The sequence below is a fragment of the Notolabrus celidotus genome, chromosome 6 (assembly GCF_009762535.1).
Source record: "Notolabrus celidotus isolate fNotCel1 chromosome 6, fNotCel1.pri, whole genome shotgun sequence".
Taxonomy (NCBI): Eukaryota; Metazoa; Chordata; class Actinopteri; order Labriformes; family Labridae; genus Notolabrus; species Notolabrus celidotus.
In genome coordinates, this window is record NC_048277.1 from 10,753,754 (window position 1) to 10,776,849 (window position 23,096).

General features: G+C 39.8%; 1 protein-coding gene, 1 long non-coding RNA gene and 1 pseudogene across 2 annotated transcripts; all 3 read right to left on the reverse strand.

Moving 5' to 3' along the window:
* Positions 1–4,460: 4,460 nt before the first annotated feature.
* On the reverse strand, positions 4,461–6,027 carry LOC117813966 (annotated as a pseudogene).
* Positions 6,028–6,795: 768 nt separating this feature from the next.
* On the reverse strand, positions 6,796–17,167 carry LOC117814883 (myosin heavy chain, fast skeletal muscle-like). Its single transcript, XM_034686440.1, has 40 exons — positions 17,157–17,167; positions 16,682–16,903; positions 16,465–16,608; positions 16,213–16,369; positions 16,099–16,126; positions 15,903–16,011; positions 15,719–15,811; positions 15,565–15,628; positions 15,386–15,484; positions 15,187–15,290; positions 14,936–15,074; positions 14,698–14,816; positions 14,224–14,373; positions 13,946–14,116; positions 13,562–13,862; positions 13,357–13,421; positions 13,167–13,254; positions 12,930–13,047; positions 12,723–12,846; positions 12,228–12,364; positions 11,887–12,142; positions 11,568–11,810; positions 11,308–11,484; positions 11,082–11,227; positions 10,900–10,990; positions 10,426–10,815; positions 10,175–10,301; positions 9,968–10,086; positions 9,685–9,881; positions 9,381–9,564; positions 9,131–9,296; positions 8,884–9,008; positions 8,460–8,768; positions 8,164–8,367; positions 7,954–8,079; positions 7,691–7,861; positions 7,479–7,583; positions 7,281–7,376; positions 7,019–7,150; positions 6,796–6,880 (listed from the first exon to the last, which is right to left on the reverse strand). Exons 2-40 carry the CDS (start codon positions 16,886–16,888, stop codon positions 6,860–6,862), a joined length of 5,802 nt encoding a protein of 1,933 aa, XP_034542331.1. The 5' UTR covers positions 16,889–16,903; positions 17,157–17,167; the 3' UTR covers positions 6,796–6,859.
* Positions 17,168–20,413: 3,246 nt separating this feature from the next.
* On the reverse strand, positions 20,414–22,509 carry LOC117814887. Its single transcript, XR_004631662.1, has 5 exons — positions 22,408–22,509; positions 22,223–22,255; positions 21,981–22,151; positions 21,341–21,516; positions 20,414–20,689 (listed from the first exon to the last, which is right to left on the reverse strand). It is a non-coding gene; the product is annotated as an uncharacterized LOC117814887 (long non-coding RNA).
* Between the last annotated feature and the right edge of the window lie 587 nt (positions 22,510–23,096).

The following is a 23,096-nucleotide window of genomic DNA, read 5'->3' on the forward strand; positions in this document are numbered from 1 at the left end:
AGCTACTGACTGTCCAGTATGTTTAACAGAAATAAACTAGTTAAAAAGATATCTGTTGTTTTTGGTTTTAATTTAGAAAACCACATTTTCCTTGTTCAAAAATATAATCTACATTTTTTGTATTGTCTTTTATTGTTATACAGTAACTTAACACATGGTAGGTTATTATTTTCTAAATGGCATACACGTCCTTTGAAGTAATTCCTCATCACTGACACTGAATTGTTATAGATTCCTGTTGTTACAACTTTAGGACCCCAGCTGTCTGCTCTTTAACCCTCCTGTTATGTTGCAGGTCAAACTGACCCTTTGTTAAGTCTATTTTAGGCAATATATGCCTTCCAAACCAGCTAAATGCAGCATAAAAATCTGGGCAGCATGTGACAGAAGAGGTGTCTTGTGTTCAACATCAACATCACTTCATAAAAAATAAAAAATATATATACATGTAAAATAAAATAAACAGAAATCTATGTCATGTAAAACTATTGTATTTATATTTAGGGCTTTCCAATGTACATTAAAAAAAGTATTAAGATGAATTTTAATGAAAAACGAGTGAGTTATCCTCATTGAATTATGATCTGTGAGAATTAAAGAACACCAATCATCCATAACAGGAGGGTTAACTTCAGCTGTCAAAGCCATGTCTGGGTTTCACTTTTCATTGGTTCCATCTGTACACCCAGGAAATAAAATCACATTGTAATTGATAAAAGTAAACATTTCTTTGAGTTTTGAACACGCCTTAATTTGATTCTTGTTTTTTTATGTAGAGAAAAAACACTTAAGAGAATGGGCTGTAGAGCACACTGTAATGCATATTTGAAACAGCTGGAAGCAATAATTGAGTTTACTTGGATATATTTCAATGTAAATCTTAGAATTTTCAAAACCTTGATCCAATGCTATGCTCAGACTAAAATCATATAGGATTCTTTTTTACATTTTGCTTAACAGCATTCAGAAATTGATCCTGGCTTTGAAGGTCAACTGGAAGGTTGTGCCATACTTTGTCAAAATGAATACCAGTTCACACTGATAAATAAAATTATGTATTAATAAAAACATACTTAAATATTAAAATATATATATATATCCAATGTATCTTAATGGGGTGCAGGAACATGAACATTTTTGTGGTAACACATCAAAAATATCTGAATCACTTCTTCAAACAGAGAAAAAACAAGAAAACCTTATGTCAATAAGTTTGAACAAGATTATGGTGGAGACCAACAATTACAAGTATTTTCTCCTTAGTGGACAAAAGCTAACCCTTTACAAAAACATTTTGTTTGTTTACGATTTAGTGTTATCCTTAAATTTTGGTCAATAACTTGACCAAGCAAAGCATTAATTAAGCATATAAACATTATCAATGTGTTAAAACCTGTGTAGGCAGGAAAAATTCTTGACAGAATCAGTTCTCTATATGTCTTGGTCTAATTTTTTTTTAATGAGAAAAACTTTGATCTCAAAGTGTGGTAATGGATAATACCCTGAAAGATTGTGCTTTCTGTTAATCTAACAAATAAAACAAAAACTACTCTCTTCTACATTCTCCTCTTATTTTTCTCAAAATATTCTGGAAGCCTTTTGATGAAATCTTAAATTTAGCATTAAAACCCTGTAAGACCCACTGTTGCAAAATTACAACATCAGTTTAAGATATTCTTTTAAAGAAATTAACAAAGTATTTTTTTTTTAAAAGACCAAATTTACATAGTTAATGGGTTCTATTGTTTAACCCTGCATTGTGATTGGTTTGTCAATATGGGTCCTGCCACCGGGTCATGAACTCACAACCTGCAGACTTTTCGTCAGACTCTACAACCCTGGGTCAAGGTGGTTGTCAAAATAGCAGTTGCACCTGACACATTCCATGGGGACACTGCTCTTCTCACATGTTCATATATGGACAGATATGCTTTAGAAATATAATTTATTTGGTGATTACTATTAATACAAACTGTTAATGTGCTTTCTGTTAAAATCTTGAGATTAGACAATAAATGATTAAATCATTTTTGATTGCCGTATATGAAACTCTATATGTAGCAGTATTTGAAACTGCATCCGTGTCTCATCAGTTAAAAATAATTAACAGTTGAAGTATATAATTTAACTGATCCTGGGCTTTGTTTTTCTGCCCAAATAGCTTCTTGTTGCATTAGAGTAGGCAGAAACAGGTTCTGAATGTTTTGGGGGGTTGCTCGTTGCATTGTTCAGAGAGAGCTGAGAATGTCCTGGAATGTGGGGATGTGAAGTGTTCCCTTTTAGCATGACAAGTAGAGAGCCTAATAGGCCACCCACACACTATTCTGTGAATTTGGTGGAATAGGAAAACAAGATTAGGATATTGGAATTGAAACTATTTAGCCTGGAGAATATATCAATCAGTCAATCAGACTTTATTTATAAAGCGCTTTTCATACAATGACATTGTAACACAAAGTGCTGTACATAAAAACAACTTAAAATAGAATAAATTAAGAAAAAGATCCAACCCCCAGCCCCGACCCCAAAGCCACCCCACAATCCTAAGGTTAAGAACACAATATATGCAACAATAGTAATAAAAACAATAAAAAAGAAAATAAATAAATAAAAAAGAAGTTGCTGAACGAACTTAGGGAAACGCTCTCATGATATCTTAATGAGAAAACACTGGAGGTAAAATAAGATGTTAAAACTCAACACAGGAAATTAAAATCACCAAAAAAAAATACATTTCTAAGATAATAAAACACTAAAATATTAAACCATTAAAAGAACATAAGATGCTATACTTAAAAAAATAAATAAGTACATAAATAAATAAAGTTGAATAAAAGTGAATACATTTGAAATAAATGATAAATAAATGAATAAAGAATAAAAATAAAACTCAGTTAAAAGCAAGACTAAAAAGGTAGGTCTTGACTTTGCTTTTAAAAATACTGACACTCTGTGCAGCTCTCAGATCTTCATGGAGGGTGTTCCACAGGGGTAGGCCATGATAATAAAAAAAGCTGCCTCACCGTGGGTCTTAGTTCTTACTTTTGGTATAATTAAAAGTCCACTACCTGAAGACCTGAGGGCCAGGGGGGGTTCTACACGGGTGGCATACGGTGGCAAGTGCCACCCTAAAACACAGCCTTGCCACCCCTGTTGCCAGCCCAGTTGAAAGGATTTGATACAAAGATATTTTTTTTTTGTCAGTTAACCACTGTTATTAATACAACCTACTTTTTATGTTGATTGAAAAACATAGTGAAGTTACTTTAAATCTTACAGAAATGAAGAGGAAAGACATTAGCAGTTTTTTCCCACCAAAGACAAAGGTGAAAAAAATAAAGTCGGAGCAACTGGGCAAGGTAGATGGAGAAGATGACCAGGGACCCTCATTTTATGTGGTCAAATCAACTCAAAAAGACATCCAGAAAACAGAACAATCATTTTTTTTAAAATATCAAGCTTTGACCAAAGTATAAGTTTTTAAATTAATTCAGCACATCGACGTCTGCCATGTTGCCACCCCCCAAAAATGTACTGCCCCCCTCTTGCCAACCCATAAATATTTTTCTAGATCCGCCGCTGCTGAGGGCTCTTACTGGCTCATATGATAAAAGCAAATCTGATAAATAAGAAGGGCCAAGACTATTAAGAGATTTAAAAACCAATAAAATAATCTTAAAATCTATTCTGAAAGATAATGGAAGCCAATGTTCATCTGTATTACTCACTTACGTACATATTTTTTATTAATTTGTTTGTTTTACTTTTCCATTTCAGAATGCCACCAGCAAAGAGATATGTTCTCCACAGTGTGCAGGATGTGATTGATGCCATCACAAATGGAGACAGTGATTTTGAGATGGATTCAGACACTGATACCAGTGACGAAGAGGCAGATGAACATGCGAAGTGGACAAAGAAAATCTACAGCCCACTGACTGTCCAGCTGACGATTATATGAACATTGAGCCCCAAACTACCAAACACGAAATGCCCATTACCAGTATCATTGGCTGAAAAAGGATTTCATTAGTCCCAATACTGATTTCTCTGGTCCAGATATCACCAATAATGTAATTTCCCTCCACACACCACTAGTGTACTTCAAGAAGTATGTGTTCGACTATATAGAATAGATAGTGTGATGTTCGTCTTTGCTTTCAGAGGAAAATAACTGTTTCTGGGACTTCGCTGCAAATGAACAAAAGGCTGAACACCGGGACACTAGGACTTTGAATGCTCAGAGGGGATTTTGTAAATACACTATTATCTTCGTTTTTTTAATTATTAAATGACTTCATAACAAAATATGTTTTTTTTAGGTTTTAAATACATCTTCTGATGCACCTGAACACATCATCAGTGATGTGACCAGGGGTCATTGAGTGTTTCGGGTCTTTCAACATCAGACACTATCACCCTGGCAACCCAGCTGCGGTTGATCAGACCGCAGCTTGTGCTCAGATAGCATTTGCTTCTCCCCATGGCTGTGATCTTCGGATCCAGAGCCATCTCGAGGCCTTCTCAGCTGCTTCGGTGGTGTTCTTGATGGCTCTGCTTCTTGTTGCTCCCGTAATGCCTAGTGCACTTACGGCTTTGTGGACTGAACACCCACAAAGCCCCTGCATGGGCATACACCTTGCCTTCCAGCCCTGCGCCCGACAGTAGATGGCCAAATGTTCGTATTTTGACCTCTTCCTTTCGTGGGCCTCCCCCAAGCGGTCCTCCCATGGCACTGTCAGCTTCATTGTGACGATGTTCTTAGTGCTCTCTGAGACCAGGAGGATATCTGGTCTCAGAGTCGTGCTGACGATGTGTTGAGGGAACCTCAGCTGCCTCTCCAGGTCTACTGAGAGCTGCCAATCCTGTGCAGTTGCCAGGATACCTGCTGCTCCCTTCTTGCAAGCTGCCCTGGGCTGCTCTCCTTCCTAGACGAAAGCAATCGCGCTCATCTTGTTGCGCACTCGGCTGCAGCTGCTGATTCCTTTACTGATAGCTTCAGCAATCGGTTTCAGCACCTGGTTTTGGCGCCAGGTGTAGCGGCCTTGGCCGAGCGCTCTTGGGCAGGAGCTCAGAATATGCTCCAGAGTACCTCTTGCTGAACACAGCTGGCAGTCCGGGGTCTCCACTTTCCCCCAGGTGAAGAGGTTCGCTGGGCTAGGCAGAACATCATAAACTGCAGTCCTGACCTCCTCCTGTATCTGCCTGCGCTTCTCCTTCCCCTTGCACTCCTTGCACCAAGGTGGTGTTGGGAACATCCCCAGGCCTGCTCTGCCATGGGCTACCATGCCCACCAGATCTCTGGTGTTGGGAACATCCCCAGGCCTGCTCTGCCATGGGCTACCATGCCCACCAGATCTCTGTGGCGCAGTTGTGCCCCTGCATCCAGCACAGCAGCCTGGGCACTCCATTTCCTTCCCTTCTTCACCACCACTCCTGCCTGGGCGACCTTTGGGTCGTTCGAGTCCCTGTACATCAGCACCTCTCTTGTTTGTGTCACCTTGAGCTCCTGTTCCAGAGACTTCAAGGGCAACCATAGCTTTGTGGTGTTCCCATAGAGGGCAATGTTGCTGAGGCTTCTGGGCAACCCCAACCATCTCCTGAGACAGCTGCTGACCTTCCTCTCCCTGTATGGCTACGGGGGCCTCGGCACTCTGGCTCAGCAGACTTGGCAATCATGTTCATTGCCAAGGCAAACAAGGTCACAGAGATGGTGCAACCTGTGATTATCCTCACCTCCAACCTGTGCCATTCTGATGTTTCTTCCCCCGCAGTAACTCTCATCCTGAAACAGTCATAATAATCCAAGATCAGAGCCACAACGTGGTGTGGCACATGATGTTTGGTCATGGTGGTCTGGACCAGTTTGTGGGGGATGGAGCCATAAGCGTTGGCTAGGTCCAACCACATCACTGTGAGGTCTCCCTTGTTCTCCTGGGCTTCCGGGATGAGCTGTGTCACCACTCCAGTGTGTTCTAGACACCCCGGCACTCCAGAGATGCCTCCCTTTTGCACCGACGTGTCTATATAGTTTTTTGATTATTATCCATGGCATAAGCTGTTATGTGGCAACATTGGCACTCAACACTGCAAAGGAAACCTAAGTTGTTTAGTATATTTGTCCAAATAAGGTTAGTATAAATACAGAAATTCTGCTCCCAACTAGGCCCAACGTTGCAATATTACATGTCCCTAAAAACTTACTAAAACATCAACGTTTTATTTCTCAGGTATTTTTATATTTGAGTTTTACAGGGTTAAAAGGACATTGGGTGATTCTGGAGTTAGTAAAATGTTCCCATCTTTCATAATTGTCCTTTGCCTTTAAAGACAGCTTTTAAGAAAAATTGAATCTTTACTTGGTCAAATTGTCGTGCATGGTCAAGCTTCTGTTTTAATGGAGGAAACTTGTGATGTACCTTTTTCTACTCTTCAAATACTTTTCAACTTCACCTGATGAACAAAAAAAGTGATCCTGTCAGTCTTGATGAACTCTCAGGGAGATTGTTTCTCTTCTTTTATGGTGCTAACGATGATGGAATTATTATTATTTTTTTTCATTTCTCTATACTTTGGTGTTCACTCGGTAGTTTTTCATCCAAAATACCTCAAACATTGTAGGTTTACACCTGGTACATATTTTGGATATTTTTTAACCTAAAAACAAACCATACCAGTTAGCCACCAATTCTAATGGAGACTGTTAAAGTGTTTTGGAAATGATTGAAGTTAACATGTGCTGTCTTCAAACCCAGAATAAAAGAAAATACAAAGAGCAATTCAAGATCAAAAAGTATTTTATTATGGTTTATTTCACATCATATTATATGATAAGAGATAGCCCATCAGCTGGAACGCTTCACTCAGCTGCTTCTTTTCCCTGTAAAAAATAAATAAATTAATCACTCAATTTTCACAGTACATCCCTGAATACATGTATACGAAAATTACTTGATGAAAACTTGGAATATGAGGAAACTTATCAGTTCAGTTTCTGAATTTCTAATCATAGTTTTACCTTGCCAGAGTCACGGCTCTTAGCTCTCAGTTTGTTAACCTGGGACTCAGCTATGTCAGCACGCTCCTCAGCCTCCTCAAGCTCATGCTGAATCTTCCTGCACTTGGACAGATGAGAATTGGCCTGTTCCTCCTGAAAAACACAGAACACGACATAATGAAAATTTCAAATGCTCAAAATGTTATCTAACTTTACATAAAGAATACATTTTGTCAGGTGATTTTTGTTTGAACATGTGTTGAAACAGATTATATGTCCTTACCGCTTCCTCAGACTGCCTCTTGTAGGCCTTCACCTTGAGCTGCAGCTTGTCAACCAGATCCTGCAGCCTGGCAACATTCTTCTTGTCCTCCTCAGTCTGTAATAAAAACAAAATACAGATTTAGATTTTTAATCATTTCAAATTGTAGATATGTATCATTGATTAAAATGTTACAGCTTAATAAAAAATAAACTTTACCTGATAGGTGAGCTCCTTCACTCTCCTCTCATATTTGCGGACACCCTTAACTGCATCAGCTCCACGTCTCTGCTCAGCCTCAACTTCAGTCTCCAGTTCACGCACCTTCAGAAAACAATGAAAGTACACTAAGTAAAGTAAAATAAATCTGTTTTTAAAGAGGATTTAACCTCTTGACTCAGGTGTCCAAATTCTTAACACAACCTTCTTACCCGAGACTCAAGTTTCTGAAGCTGCTTCTTGCCTCCCTTCATGGCCAAGTTCTCAGCCTCATCCAGGCGGTGCTGCAGGTCCTTAACAGCAACCTCGAGGTTCTTCTTCATTCTCTCCAGGTGAGCGCTAGTATCCTGCTCCTTCTTCAGCTCCTCAGCCATCATAGCAGCCTAAAGATAACAGAATTTAACACTGGTGAGAAATGTTGCATAAAGACAACTGATCATGACCAAAAATGAAGAATAAATTAAAGTACACCTACATCAGTGATGGCCTTCTTGGCCTTCTCCTCTGCATTCCTTGCTTCCTGAACAGTGTCATCCACTTCACCCTGAACCTGGACCAGGTCAGCCTCAAGCTTCTTCTTGGTGTTCAGAAGGCTTATGTTCTAAAAGCGTAGAATAAAGTGTTATTATTTCCCCAATAAAAATGGTATGAATGCAGAAAGTGGCAGAAATAAAAGAAAAGTCACCTGTGAGTGCAGAAGTCCAACACGCTCACTTGCGTCCACCAGCTCCTGCTCAGCAGTTTTGCGGCTTCTCTCTGTCTGTTCCAGACCAACTCTGAGTTCCTCAATTTCAGCCATCATGAGGCCGTTCCTGCGATCCACCATTGCTGCTTGTTCTTTGAGGTCTTCCTGGGCTCTCACAGCATCATCAAGGTGCAGTTGTGCATCCTAGTGAAAAATGTCAGGAAAATATGAAGATGACTGCTAAAATGAAAGAGAACTGACCGTAAACTCTGCACAGTCTCTGTGTGCTACAGTACCTTGAGCTGTGCCTGCACATTCCTCAGCTGTTTCTGGGACTCAGAGGCCTGCCGATTGGAATGGCTCAGCTGAATCTCCATCTCATTCAGGTCTCCCTCCATCTTCTTCTTGATTCTCAGGGCATCATTCCTGCTCCTGACCTCAGAATCCAGAGTGCTCTGCATGGAGTCAATCACCCTCTGGCTGTTCCTCTTGATCTGCTCCATTTCCTCGTCTTTCTCTGCAAGCTTCCTGTCCACCTCACCCTTGATCTGGTTGAGCTCCAGCTGGACACGCAGGATCTTAGACTCTTCATGTTCCAGAGTTCCCTAGTGACAGAAAAGATAATTATTCATCTTAATGTTCCTACCTTTTGTAAAGTATCTGTCAACAGATTCAATTATTTTGAATTTTACAGAAGATTTATCAAGAAAAAAAGTATACCTCAGCCTCCTCAAGAGCAGTCTGGATCTCAGACTTCTCAGTCTCCACCTGCTTCTTGGACTTCTCCAGTTCATGGATGCTCTTGCCAGTTTCACCGATCTGTTCAGTCAGATCTGAGATCTCCTCTGCAGAGAAATTTATGGGATTTGTATTGTTAAGCCTCAAAATGTAAAATGAGCATTGAATAGAAGAAAGAAATACAGCCTTTTTCAGCATAGTGTGTCTGCAGTATGTAGTGAGAGCTTACGCTGCAGGTTCTTGTTTTCACGCTTCATGGTCTCCAGCTGATCCAGAGCTTCCTCGTATGAGTTCTTCATCTTGAACAGCTCAGTGCTGAGAGAACGAGCCTCCTTCTGAGCTCCCTCAAGCTCTGCCTGTGCCTCCTCGTACTTCTGTTTCCATTCTGCCAAAACCTGAAGTGCAATTCATTTTCTCAGTAACTGATCAAAACAATGTTGAAATGCATCGTGGTTTCTTGGATTTCATGTAGAGCTGACCTTGTCAAAGTTCCTCTGCTTCTTGTCCAGGTTGGCAGCCAGACCGTTAGCTCTCTCTACATCAATCATGAGGTCCTCCACCTCACTCTGGAGCCTCTGTTTGGTCTTCTCCAGAGAAGCACACTTGGAATTGACAGCCTCAATCTGCTCCTCAGCCTCCTGAAGGCGCTGGGCAAGCTTTTTCCTGTGTGAAAATGGTGTGGTTGGTCTCAGTGAAAACCTTGAACTTACAAACACTGACAATATTTTTACATATAAAAAATGTTCAAATATTTGTTAATGTGTTGTATGAAAAGGAACTCACTTGGCTTCCTCAAGCTCCTCAGTGCGCTGGATAGCATCAGTTTCATACTTGGATCTCCACTGAGCCACCTCACTGTTGGCCTTGGACATTCCACGCTGCAGCTCAGCCTTTGCCTCCTGCTCCTCCTCATACTGCTCCCTCAGCAGGTCGCAGTCATGGCGGGACGATTGCACTCCATGAGCAAGAGCATTCTTGGCCTAATGTATGAAATCATATTCTGTGTGAAACATGTTTAAAAAATCAAATGTACAAAGTTATCTTAACAAAGTCAAAATGTTCTTACCTTAACCTCCTCCTCAACCTGTCTCTTCAGCTCCTCAATCTGCTGAGTGAAGGCCTGTTTGCCCCTGGTCAGTTGGGAGACAAGAGCCTCTTTCTCTTCAATTTGACGGCTGAACTCACCTTGTTAGAAAGATGTGTTGAAATATTAGTTTGTGATACATTTTTACAACAATTGAAAAATTATCTTCCAATTAAAATTTGTAGATACCATTTTCTGTCAGGAGACGTGCTTTCTGTGCACTCATGTCATTGTTTTGACGGACATTTTCATCATTCTTGGTCTTCAGTTCACTGAATTGGTCCTCAAGGGTACGGCACATCTTCTCAAGATTTCCCTAATGAGAAAAAGAGATATCGAAATTGGTGATCAGATTTTCTTTTAATATATATGAGACTGTTCAATGTACTCACTTTTGGCATTAAAATAATGTTTAATATGGATAAGGTAATATGTTGTACCTTTGCTTTAGCTACAGCCTCCATGTTGCTGGAGAGATCATCAATCTCCATCTTGTATTCGCTCTTTTCCTTCTCAAGCTTCTGTTTGACACGCTGGAGGTTATCGATCTGCTCTCCCAGCTCAGCAACGCTGTCGGCCTGTTTCTTGCGAAGAGCTGCAGCTGTGGCTTCATGCTGCAGAGTGGACTCCTCAAGATCACGACGGAGCTTCTGGAACTCAGCTTCACGCTTCTTGTTCATCTCAATCTGAGCAGCAGTGGCACCACCAGCCTCCTCCAGCCTCTCACTGATCTCCTCAAGTTCCCTGGAGAGGTCAGCTCTCTGCTTCTCAACTTTGGCACGAGCAGCCCGCTCAGCCTCAATCTCCTCCTCCAGTTCCTCAATACGGGCCTGTTAAATGGAGGCATGTTGTCTTTCAGTATACTTTAACTGAACTTTAAAATGTATGTATTTTCTTTTAACACAATATGTCACCTGAAGCTCCTTGATCTTCTTCTGAAGCTGAGCACCCATTGACTGCTCATCCTCAATCTTGCTGAGGAGCTGGCTGATCTCAAAGTCCTTCCTGTGGGGATTACACAAGATCAATTTAAGAGCTTGTGTGTTGGCTATAATGTTTTAGTGTTATTTTTGGTAGAATTGAAAGACAATTTTACTTTTTAATTTTCTCATCAGACTGCTGCTTTTCATTCTCAAGATCCATGATGGATTCCTGAGCCAGTTTCAGATCACCCTCAAGCTTCCTCTTGGCTCTCTCAAGGTCCATACGCAGCTTCTTCTCTTGCTCCAGAGAACCCTCAAGCTGAACAGTAATATAAGTTTTGAATGACGAGGCTCATCACCCATGTTAATTTGCAAAGCTGAGTGACTATTAAAACTTACATCATCCACTTGCTGCTCAAGCTTGGTCTTGGCCTTGGTCAGAGTGTTAACTTTGTCTTCCTCAGCCTGCAGATCATCAAGAGTCTGCTGATGAGACTCCTGAAGGGCTTTCTTTTCCTTGGTCAGCTTAGCAATGCTCTCATCCTGAGAGGCCATCTCTTCAGTCAGGTTCTTCACCTAAATTTGTAAGCAAAACATTGTTTATATGCGGTAATCTCTGGATTTTCCTTAATGTGCAAGATAATCAGTTGTTCCCAAACCTTGTTCTCAGTGGCATGTTTCTCCTTCTCCACTTTGGCCAAGGTAAGCTCCAGGTCATCAATGTCCTTCTTGAGCTCAGAGCATTCATCCTCCAGCTTTCTCTTCTTGGCAGTGAGCTCAGCATTGATTTCCTCCTCATCCTCCAGTCTCTCAGTTGTCTCTTTGAGCTTGGCCTCCATCTGAATCTTACTTTTGATAAGTCCCTCACATCTCTCCTCAGCATCTGACAGATTCTCTCCTTCCTGGTTTGCAATGGAAAAAAGGTTGTTTGCAGATCCACTTTATGCTGAAGGAGACAGAATATAAATGTATACTTACTGATTCAACTTGCAGCTGCAGGTCATTCTTCTCCTGCACGAGGGACACCATCTTCTCCTCCAGTTCCTTCTTTTTGGCCAGGGCAGCAGCCAGGTCTGTCTTCATCTTGTCGTAGTTCTCCTTCATCTGACTCAGCTCCTTCTCAGTTTCAGCACTCTTCAGCAGAGGCTTGATCTTGTAGTACACCTTCATCCATGGCCAGTGTTTGACATTCATGAATGAGCGGATGTTGTACTGGATGGTATAGATGGCTTCTCTGTGGACAAGAAACAGCTGTTATGGACAATGTAGTTTTTTTACTTTTCCATAATTTTATTTAGTACAATCTGTTTTCAACATGCCTCCTCTCCATCATCTTAACAAACTCCTTCCTCATGACGTAACCACGGCTCAAAGCTTGAGTCATGGTGACCAAAGCTGCCAGTTTTTCATCTCTCATCTCCTCAAGGGTACCCAGGAGACCAGCCTTGAAGAACACCTGAATAAACAAAAATGTAGAATGTATCTGGACAAACTCACGATAACATCTTGATATTAAGTAAAATATGCAGACAAACAAATAATGTCCTCCTACTGTGCGTCGTTTTTGGTATTTAGGAAAAATATGTAAAGTAATTGACCCTTTGTTTTACTTGTCTCAAAACCCAGTTCATTCATGTTGTTCCTGAAACCACTCATAACACTCCTTAATCTTGAAAAGTTTCATGTAGTTTTTTCTAAGAATTTCACAAATGTAATTCATATTGAATTAACAAAGAAAAAACACACAAGCTCAACTCAACAATTCAACCTTCTTTGCTAAGGATTTCAGGAAAAAAATGAAGAAAGAAGCTTACCTTGGTGTGTCCAAATCTGTACTCGTCATGATTGACATCAATTGATCCAAGCAGCTTCTCTGAAGCCTTCTTGTTATCAATGAACTGGCCCTCAGGGATGACACTGGCATTCAGCACCTTGTATCTTTAAGGAGGGAGTTCATTATCATTGTGAGCATTGTCTTTGTATCCCCTGCATTACATTTCCATTCATATTTCAATTGATACCTCTGCTTGAAGTCAGCATAAAGGATTCTGCTTGGGAAACCTTTTCTGCAGATTCTGATACCCTCCAGCACACCATTACACCTGAGCTGGTGGATGACCAAGAAGTTCTCCATCAGACCTGTTAAAAAAATGTATCATAGCAAATTTTGTGTTAAATGATTGACACAAAATAAAACAAGAACCAGCAAAACCAAACTATTCCTCAAATAATCTATTTAGATTTTCTTTTCCATGTACCTGGAGTCTTTGACTCATTTGGAATCAGGCAGCGCACAAAGTGAGGGTGGGTGCTCCTCAAGTTAGTCATCAGCTTGCCCAAGTTCTCCTGTGGATCCAAAATGTTAACTCATCATGAGATATATCAGTGTGAGTTTGCTCGTCATCTGAAAAATGATTGAATATCCAATTTTGCAATGGGAAACCTTACCCTAAACTGTGAAGACACAGTCTGCATAGAACCACCCTTCTTCTTGCCTCCCTTCTTTCCAGTCTCTGTTGACAATCAAGAAAATACTGTCAGAACTAGTAAAACAGTTCATGTAAATGCTAAAATTGTTAAAAATCAACAAACAAAACACAACATTACATAAACCGAAATCATTTGTTATATATTAATGTTGTCACAATCATACCCTCAACAACAGTAGGATAGATAACAGGCATCAGTTTGACTGAGGACTTCTGGTACAGCTGAATGACAGAATCATTCAGTGGATCCTTGTTCTTGTCCAGCCAGCCAGCGATATTGTAGTCCACTGTACCAGCATAATGTACCAGGGAGAAGTGGGCCTCAGCCTTGCCCTTGGTGGGCTTGGGCTTCTCAAATGCTTTGGTTTTGCCAAGATGCTGGTCATACAGCTTGTTTTTGAAGGATGTGTCTGTTGCCTTGGGGAACATGCACTCCTCTTCAAGGATGGAGAAGATGCCCATGGGCTTGAAAAAAGAAGAAGTATATTATTAAAGGGAACAATAAGTAAAACTCAGAGTTACATAGAGTCACCAAATGTAATCATTACCTTCTCAATCAGCTCAATGCAGGCAGCCAAGTCCATACCAAAGTCAATGAACTCCCAGACAATACCCTCCTTCTTGTACTCCTCTTGCTCCAGAACGAACATGGTGTGGTTGAAGAACTGTTGCAGTTTCTCATTAGTGAAGTTGATGCACAACTGCTCCAAGGTGTTGAACTGTGATCAGAGAGATACATCAGTTGTTATCTCAAAAACAAAGGGAATGATTGTGTTATGGAAGGTCATGAAAGGAAAGCCAATAAAAACTAAAATATGAAGCTTACATCAAAGATTTCAAAGCCAGCAATATCCAGCACACCAATGAAGTACTGCCTTGCTTGTTTAGTGTCCAACATCTGGTTAATACGGATAACCATCCACAAGAACATCCTCTCATAGATAGACTTGGCAAGGGCAGTCACTGAGTTCCCGACCTGAATATAAAAACAGGTATTATATGATTTTAGTCAATCAAGCATTTCATTTAAAATAGCAAGTAATTAGTTTTCTGAATTTTGAATTTTTTTTATGAAATGAGTGACACCAAAGATCTTAAATAAAAACTACATCCCAAATAGTACTCAATATGTACTACAAAATATGTTTCACGTTTCATGTCATAAACTCATAAAAAACACTATTACATCGAATTCCTTGTTTTAGTAAAAAAACAGAAAAACAAATGTATTACCATAATACCTAATTAGAACTAAAGTGACCCTACTTTTTGTTTATAGATGTTGATATTTCATGCTTACCTGAGGTACAGTCTGTCCCTTGGTGACATACTCATTTCCGACCTTCACTCTGGGATAGCACAGAGCCTTAAGCATATCAGCAGAGTTGAGACCCAGCAAGTAGGCAACCTTGTCAGCATCTGACAGAAATTAAATGACTTTAAGTTTGTACAGACAGCATGTGATAACGTCAGTCATGATAGAGGACAAGCTAGTCTAAAAGAACATTTTGCAAGCATCAATTAACATAGAAACTCACCCTCTGTGCCATCAGGCTCAGCCTGCTCCTCACGCTGCTTCTGCTTGAACTTCATGTTGCCATGGTGGAGCACAGCACCAGTCAACTTGTAGATGCCCAACTTCTCCTCATTAGTGAAGCCCAGGATATCAATAGCATTCTGTGTTCGAAAGAAGTGTAAAAAGAAATGTTAACTTTCTGGAAATTTAGTAAAGGGCAATTTTGGTATTGCTAACATTCACAGAAATACATGTAAACATTTTGTCACGCACATCAGTGGCTTCCAGCTCAACTTTGTCATCAATGCTGGCCACAGTGATCTGACCCATGCTGCACATGGGGAAGTCATAGGGGTTGGTTGTGATGAGTGACATTTCTGGAAAACAAAGAAAGGGGGGGAGAGTTCAAAACATAGTTGTATATGAAACTGAGGAGTAACACAGGGATATTTGAGTTAAGGTTTGTGTATACCAATCAGCTCAGGTTTGTGGTTGGTCATCATCTGGTAGAAGATGTGGTAGCCTCTTTCATCAGGAAGCTGGAATGTCACTCTAGACTTCTCCAGCAGATCTACAAATGTTGTTCATAAGTCAAATCCTGGCCAAACTGTTGTCCTTGTTTTTTGGATGTATCACAGGATTTGTACTTACATGTCTCAATATCAGCACTAGCCAGTTTGCCAGTTGTGCCGAAATGGATTCTGATGAATTTACCCTGTTTGGGAAAAAGAAAGTTTTGACATTCATGAACATGGGCAATGTTTCACTAGACCTCTCTGATTTGCAAAAATCCCTCCATACTTACAAAACGAGATGAGTTGTCATTTCTCACAGTTTTGGCATTACCATATGCCTCCAGCAGGGGATTGGCTGCAATAATCTGATCCTCAAGTGAACCCTATAATGAAGATTTAGAAGGGATATCAGTTTTTCTTTTCTTTGAACCATATGAAAGAACAATGTATTGTAACCATTCAAAATGTACATACTCCCATCTTTGTTGGTTCCCTCTTCTTCTGGTCTCCACCAACTGAGATTGTTGCAAAGTACTGAATGACACGCTTGGTGTTCACAGTCTTTCCAGCACCAGATTCTCCACTAGGTATAGAAAAAGACTTGTAAAGACTTGCTCATTTTCTTTGTCAAGTTATAGAACAAAAAAATATCAACAAATACGAAACTTACGTGATCAAGACAGACTGGTTCTCCCTATCTGTTGAATAAAAAACCAAAAAGTTATTTATTATGTTTTTCTTGCTGCAGAAATATAATATCTGACAAATGTTGTGTATGTCTTACCAGTAAGCATGAACTGATAAGCGTTGTCAGAGACAGAGAAGATGTGGGGTGGAGCCTCCATACGCTTCTTGCCTCTGTAGGCATTAACAACTTCAGAATCGTACACTGGGAGCCATTTGTAGGGATTCACAGTGGCACAGAACAATCCAGAGTAGGTCTGAAATGGGTCAGAAGGATCCAAAAATGACCTCAATGTTTCCTACATGTGAATCAAACTGAAAAAGCAAATTGTCATGAAGCTCATTTTCTTACGTAGATCATCCATGCTGCATAACGCTCTTTGAGGTTATAAAGCACAGAGGCTTCATTGAGATGGGTCATCATGGCCATGTCCTCAATTTTGTCGTACTTGGGAGGGTTCATTGGAGAGACGTCATCTTCCTTGACTGTTTTCTCCTGGAACAGGACAATTGTCAAATGAGAACTGGTCAACTGAGGGAGAATTTGACTTTGACTTAAAGATACCAACCTCCTGAGTGTCCAGGACTTTGACGACGACTTTGCCACCATCCTTACTCACGATTGTTCCCTTCAAGTACAGCTCTTTGGCATCAGCCACATAGCAAGCAGCCTTGGCATCAAACGGTTTGCTTTGAGCCTCAATTCTCTCCCTCTCCGGCTTACGGAGGTAAATGGCGGCTTTGCCATACATGGCCATCTCCGCGTCTGTACTCATGGTGGCGGTTTGCTACTATAGAGGAATTATCAAAAAGAGTCGTATCAGCCATGCAGCTAAGTTACTACAGAGCTCATTATAAGCAAGTTCACATAATAGATATTACTGTTGTTAAATAAATGTGTCTACAATATTTCAAGTCAAATCAAATCTTACATCACTTTTTAGACTGACTTGACAGTGACAACATGAACATTACTGTGAGTTTTGCAGAGCTTTGCAAGTAAATAAAATGTATCAAGATTAAGATTGTACAAAATATTCATACCTGACCCTCCCTTTGTCAAAAGTCTGTAATATTGCACAGTCCTGTTAAGAACATACAACATATTTTCAGTGTTTTGGAGATGGTTTAAGCAGAATAATGTAATTAATAATTGTATCGAAGTGATCCAAACAGGATAACAGATTAACTTACCACAAGTAGAGGTCTCGTAAGGTCTTCTACCACACACTGCTCTGTCCTCTTTGACTCCTTATATTGAACCTGTCATGCTTACACAGCCAAGTCTAAATATGGTCATATGACAAATGTGGTTCGGATAACATTTAAAGCAGACATCGATATAAACATGTGCTGCTTGAACAAAAATTTGTGTTGCTGATTTTAGCATGAGATGGATATTAGATAGTATGTGAGTCATATTCTTGATTTTTAGTATTATTAAGTGTGTGTGAGTGATTTACTTTTTTCTATACTTGTTTTTCTTTCAGACTTAAGACATTAACATCCATGGTGACATATAGATATTAAAGAAAGGGGAGGAGCGCAGGGAAGGTTTATATTGTTTATTCAACAAATTACAGTTGTAGACTATATTTAATCAATATAAAACTGTATTTTGCCTCTGAGCATGTACAAAGGTTGTCTTAGCCTGTTGTTGTTCATAACTGTTTTCATTCTTGTATGTGAATGATTATAATCTTCTGTATACCTCTTCAAATGCTGAAATGCAAATGCTTTTTTTCATCCAGCTAGAGTCATTCTATTCTAGTAAAATATCTGCTATCCTAAAGTGATAGAGCAGGATTTAAAATAAACCAAATAAATTCATGGTTCTCATATTTAAGTAAAGAATTTGAGAAATGCTTTGTGATATTCAGAACTTCCTTTGAATGTTTGCTATATTTAGACGTGTTTTTTTCTGTGACTTAGAGTCATCTTTGAAATCCATTGCAGCTGCTTTGAAGTCAAGTTGACAACAGCTGTTATTGTCTTGAGGTAATGAGAAAGAGTTGGACATTTCAACAGCAATACTCAGGACAGTGTAGGCATTGATGAAAATAGAGATACCCTGATATGTGTGAAAAGTTCAAGCAAGCTTACTAGCTTTTAATAAGTATTTTTTCTTAAATGTGATGAGTAAATGGGGTTATAACAGTGTTTTGTTTAAGTGTTTGTCTTTTAATTGTATGAATAAAACGTGCCACTTTAACATCTCATGTTATGTATCTTTCAAAAAAGCAGTATGAATATCTATTCATTTAGCCAAATATAAACTACAGATTTTTGTATGTTAGTTTTAGTTGAGTTTTGCAACTTTCCAATTTCAATACATCTGTGTTTCTCAGGAAAAGTAATGCATGTGAAACAACTTAAAACTACAGAGACCTTTTTTTTTGCGGCAGCCTGTCTCCTACCAACCCTTTTTAGGTTCCATATTTTTAGTAACCCTGGTAGTTGATCCCTGATCCGTCTACCACTACTTTTTCATCCTGCCTCTTTTGGCTTGTTGTAAATTGCTGATCCTGATGTCTTGTCTTGTCTTTTGTGTAAATTAATTCTGTGTTTTAAGCCTGTGTAGTTGGGTGTATGTTTTAATAGCAACTAGATTTGGCCTTTATCTTACATCAATGTATAAAAAATTTTTAACTGGATTGCTGCTTCAAATATACTTTCTAAAAATCCTTTACTTAACAACTCTTTCATTCTTTTTTTGCCATTTCTCCGCAGCTCAAGCTCCTCAGGAGGAACTTCAGGCTCTACTTTATCACCTCCAGAAAGGTTAGAATTAATTTTTATTTTGTTTTTGATATTTTTAAGTGATGACACTCTTGTCCCTTATTTGTATTACTTTCTTTCTGTTCAGTGCTGTCTACTTCTGTTGGTAGCTGTAAATTGCTCTCCTGCATCAAAACATTTTGTCATTTTGATTGTTTTATTCCTGATTCGAAAATATTAATTTGTGTGTTAGGAAAGAAATTTAGGCATAAGTCCAATGAACCCCAAATGCATTGGCAGCTGCCTCAGCACTTGGCACCCCTTCTGTCTATTTCAGAACATCCCTGGCTCCTAAATTTCGGCCACCTGTTGACTGACTCTGCTCACAGTGGGGTGTTTTTAATGTGTGTAAATTCCACTACTATCATTAGTTCATGCAATTAAATTATTCTCAACAGGAAATTAGTTCATTAAAGTATGAACATGCAACTCCAAATTTAATTTTACAGCCATCTATTGAGCTAGAGTGACAAAGCTAGTAATGATTTTAAAAAATTGACACATTAATTACAATGTATTTTTTTACACAGACCTTTATCATCATGTGTGAAAATGTGTACACCAGTTTGAACTATTGTTAGAAATTAATTGATATCAAAATGTTAAATTGATTTAAAAAAAATGTTCGACTTCATTGTGCATAATATATAATATATAACACTACTGTGTATATGGACTTCTGATATCTGATGCATCATAGATAATTTTAATGCAAACATGATCTTATAAGGTTATGTACCACACTTTCAGCTCCAGGGTTCTTGCATTGAGTCTGTGTTGCTTGCAAGGCAAAAGTTAAATATGGGACACATACCATTTATGGTGAAGGGTGACAGCTGATGCTTGGATGAGTTTGGTATTTGCTGCCAGTACATGCATCTTGTGTTTCAGGTCAGCAAAGGCACACTTTGTATTTGATTAAAACAGGGAACACTTTGTATTTGATTAAAACAGGGAACCTAATTTTAGTTTTTGTCAACTTTTTTATTTTTGATATGGGCAATTGATTTCAACAACAATTTTACAGTAAAAGTACTTGTGTATTCAAATTATTTTATATCGTTTAATTAGTTTGATGAATAAATACTCAATTAAAATAAACTAAGTGAAGTTGCTGGAAGCAGCATAAAACAATTTCTGCACACATCTTAAGAGTGTAAGAAATAAATAATGAACGATATGCAACTACTACTTTTGATAAGCCGTAAGAGATATGCCTGTGGTATTCACAGTCATATGCCAAGCTATTAACACTTTAACTGACGCTGCAGACACAGCTTCAGTCCATTTTTGGCCCCATGCACATCACAGCACTTTGAATGTCAACCATTCCACTTGTTGAGCAATACCATTTCTAAATGTCACAGGCAAGAGATAAACATGCAGTGTGAAAAACACACTTCAATTGTTACATTTCACTGAAATTAGCATTCTCAAAAATCAGTTCCTCTTAAAAGGACTGATTCTGTTAAGCAAAAACTATTCTTGTAAACCCAAGAGCAGAACACAGGGACTGAGGCAGGTCGAAGGAACAAATCATTTATTAGTGAAGATGAAAAATGTAATTGAGAATCTTAGCTTGGTCAGGAGTGGGGAGGGGGGGGGCGGTGAGTCCAGGGGAGTGAGAGTCCAGGGTGAGTGAATCCAGGGGGAGAGAGAGGTTGGCGGAGCCCGTGTCCAGAGGTTGCCTGAATTCCTGGGAGTATGTGAGTCCAATGATGAGTCCTGAGGTCCATTTGTGTGTGCGGGTCCAGAGTAGAAAAGGAGTTGGAGGATGGCTGGAGTTGAACACAGCACCACTGTTGGCAGAGGAGAACAGGTATTAGCAGGTATTCAATAATATAAAAGAATTTCAAGAAGAGTCTCTGGAACTCCGAAGCAGAGTCTACTGGCAGCTTGGTTGAGTAGGAGACAAGTATTTGTAGCGGAGTGATTGGAGAAGTGCAGCTGCCTCCCCAGGGCTGCACACCTGATTCCACTCTAGTAATCAATCATACACACACACAGGGAGGAGGAGGAGGCCTCCTGCTATATGATGAGGAGGGCGTAACATTACCCCTCCCTTAGGGGCCCCTGCTAAAGCACATCCAGGGGGAATTGAGGATATGGCGACAAGGGGCCCAACAGCCCTCCTCGGGACCGCATCCCCCCCAGTCCACCAAATATTGTAGGCCACGACCACGGCGCACCATCCACCAACCTGGAAGGAGGTGGGGGAGGAGTGGGGGGGCAAAGAGGGCTGTGGGAAACAGGCTTGTTTTGGGAGACATGAAAGGTTGGATGAATCGCACAGGGGTTCACTATGGATTTAATCTCAAATGGACCAATAAAACAAGGAGACAGTTTCTTGGATTACAATTTGAGGGGAATGTTCTCAGAATTGAGCCATACCTTCTCACCATGTGAGTAGCTGGGGTCAGGGATCCAGCAGCGATTAGCTTGACGAATACCTTTTAATAGTGGCGTATATGAGCTTGGACAGAGGGAACAGCCAACTCCTGTTTCTTTGTGGCATTGGGCAAGGTGTTGTGGGCATATTCCACCCAGGGCAGTAAGGTGCTCCAAGACGATGGATTGGAAGAGGTAAGTTGAGAGGAGTGAGCCCACTGGAGGACCTGAGAACGGACTGAATCAAGAACAAACAGACAGTTATTGGGACCTTGGTCGGCCTGTTGGTTTTGGGCCTGTCTAACAAGAGACTTGATCTTGCAGATAACAGCTGCGACAACACAGGTTGGTGGCAAGAAAGGTTCAGGATCCAGTCAAGTCAAATTTAATTTGTATAGCACATTTCATACACAAGGCAACAAAATGTGCTCTACAATTACAACACGTAAAAATTACAGAGAAAATCAAGTTAACAAAATACAAAGCATATATCCTTTTTTATATGCATACAACATTTCAGAGCACACATTACCTCCACATCACAATATCCCCACATGGATATCGATGTGCTCACACACAGATGCACACAACCTAAAAGCTAAAGTGTAAACTGATGAGAAAATAAATGTTTTCAGCCTGCTCAACTGCCCTAACAGGGCATCTGGCTGGGTGGTTTGAGATCTACCAAAATACTAGGCCCACCTGGCTTGCCTGGAGTTCAAACGTTTAGTAGACTGGATGTATACAAGGCTCTTGTGATTTGTCCACGGTTCTGCCCCCTCCCCCAACAAGTGGCACCATTCCTCCAGGGCCAGTTTAACAGCAAGTAGCTCTTGGTTACCAATCTAGCAATTTCTCTCTGCAGGGGGGAGTCTGTGGGAGAAAAAGCGACAGGGGTGAATTTTATAGTCTGCAGTCACTCATTGAAATAATACAATGCCTACCCAAGTATCAGAGGCGTCCACCTCCACAATGCACTGACGAGTAGGGTCAGGTGGGACCAGAATGGGAGGAGAGGCAAAACAGAGCTTGAGCACTTTGAAAGCAGATTCAGCCTCTGATGTCCAGCAGTAATGTGATTGATTTTGGGTAAAATCAGAATGTTATCCAAATAGAAATAAAAACATACCTGTTGAGCATGTAGCGGAGGAGATTGTTAACCCTAAGGGCATTACCAGATACTCGAAGTGTCCCATGGGAGTGTTGAATGCCGTCTTCCCATTTGTCATCCTCACAGATGCGGACCAGATGTTAAGCAGGTTACATTCACAAATGTAACATTTTTGGGGATAATTTAAGTGTACCCAATTATCATTCATATCACACTTCCAACTTTGTGGAGGTTAGGGCTGCAAAGACAGCTGTTGCACAATGGCTGATAGAGAGTGAGATGTATTCAGCTTCTTTACTATTTGATACAGAAATCCATGATCCTTGTGATTTGCCTTCTTCCAATTTTTTTTTTCAAAATGTGGATAATTAGGTGTTATATCTTGTGAGATCATTCATAGTTTTTTTTGTGAGTATAGGAGTGTGATTTAGTGAATAAAGTGTTAACCATAGTGCCTTGATTATATTAATGGCCTAATTAAAGAATGGACCAGCTTGGTAATGTCAGGGAAAGACGTCTAAGCTGACAGAAATACCTTCACATAATTGACTATGTTTTTTGTATTTTTGGTTACAGGTTGGCTTTCAAGTGCTTTCAAAATATCTTTAAATTTTGTATTTTATTTTTCGCCAATAAAAACAGAGTTATGGAATGATTGTACCAATTAATGATTCTTGAATGAGTTTTTCTTTTACATACATTTTCTG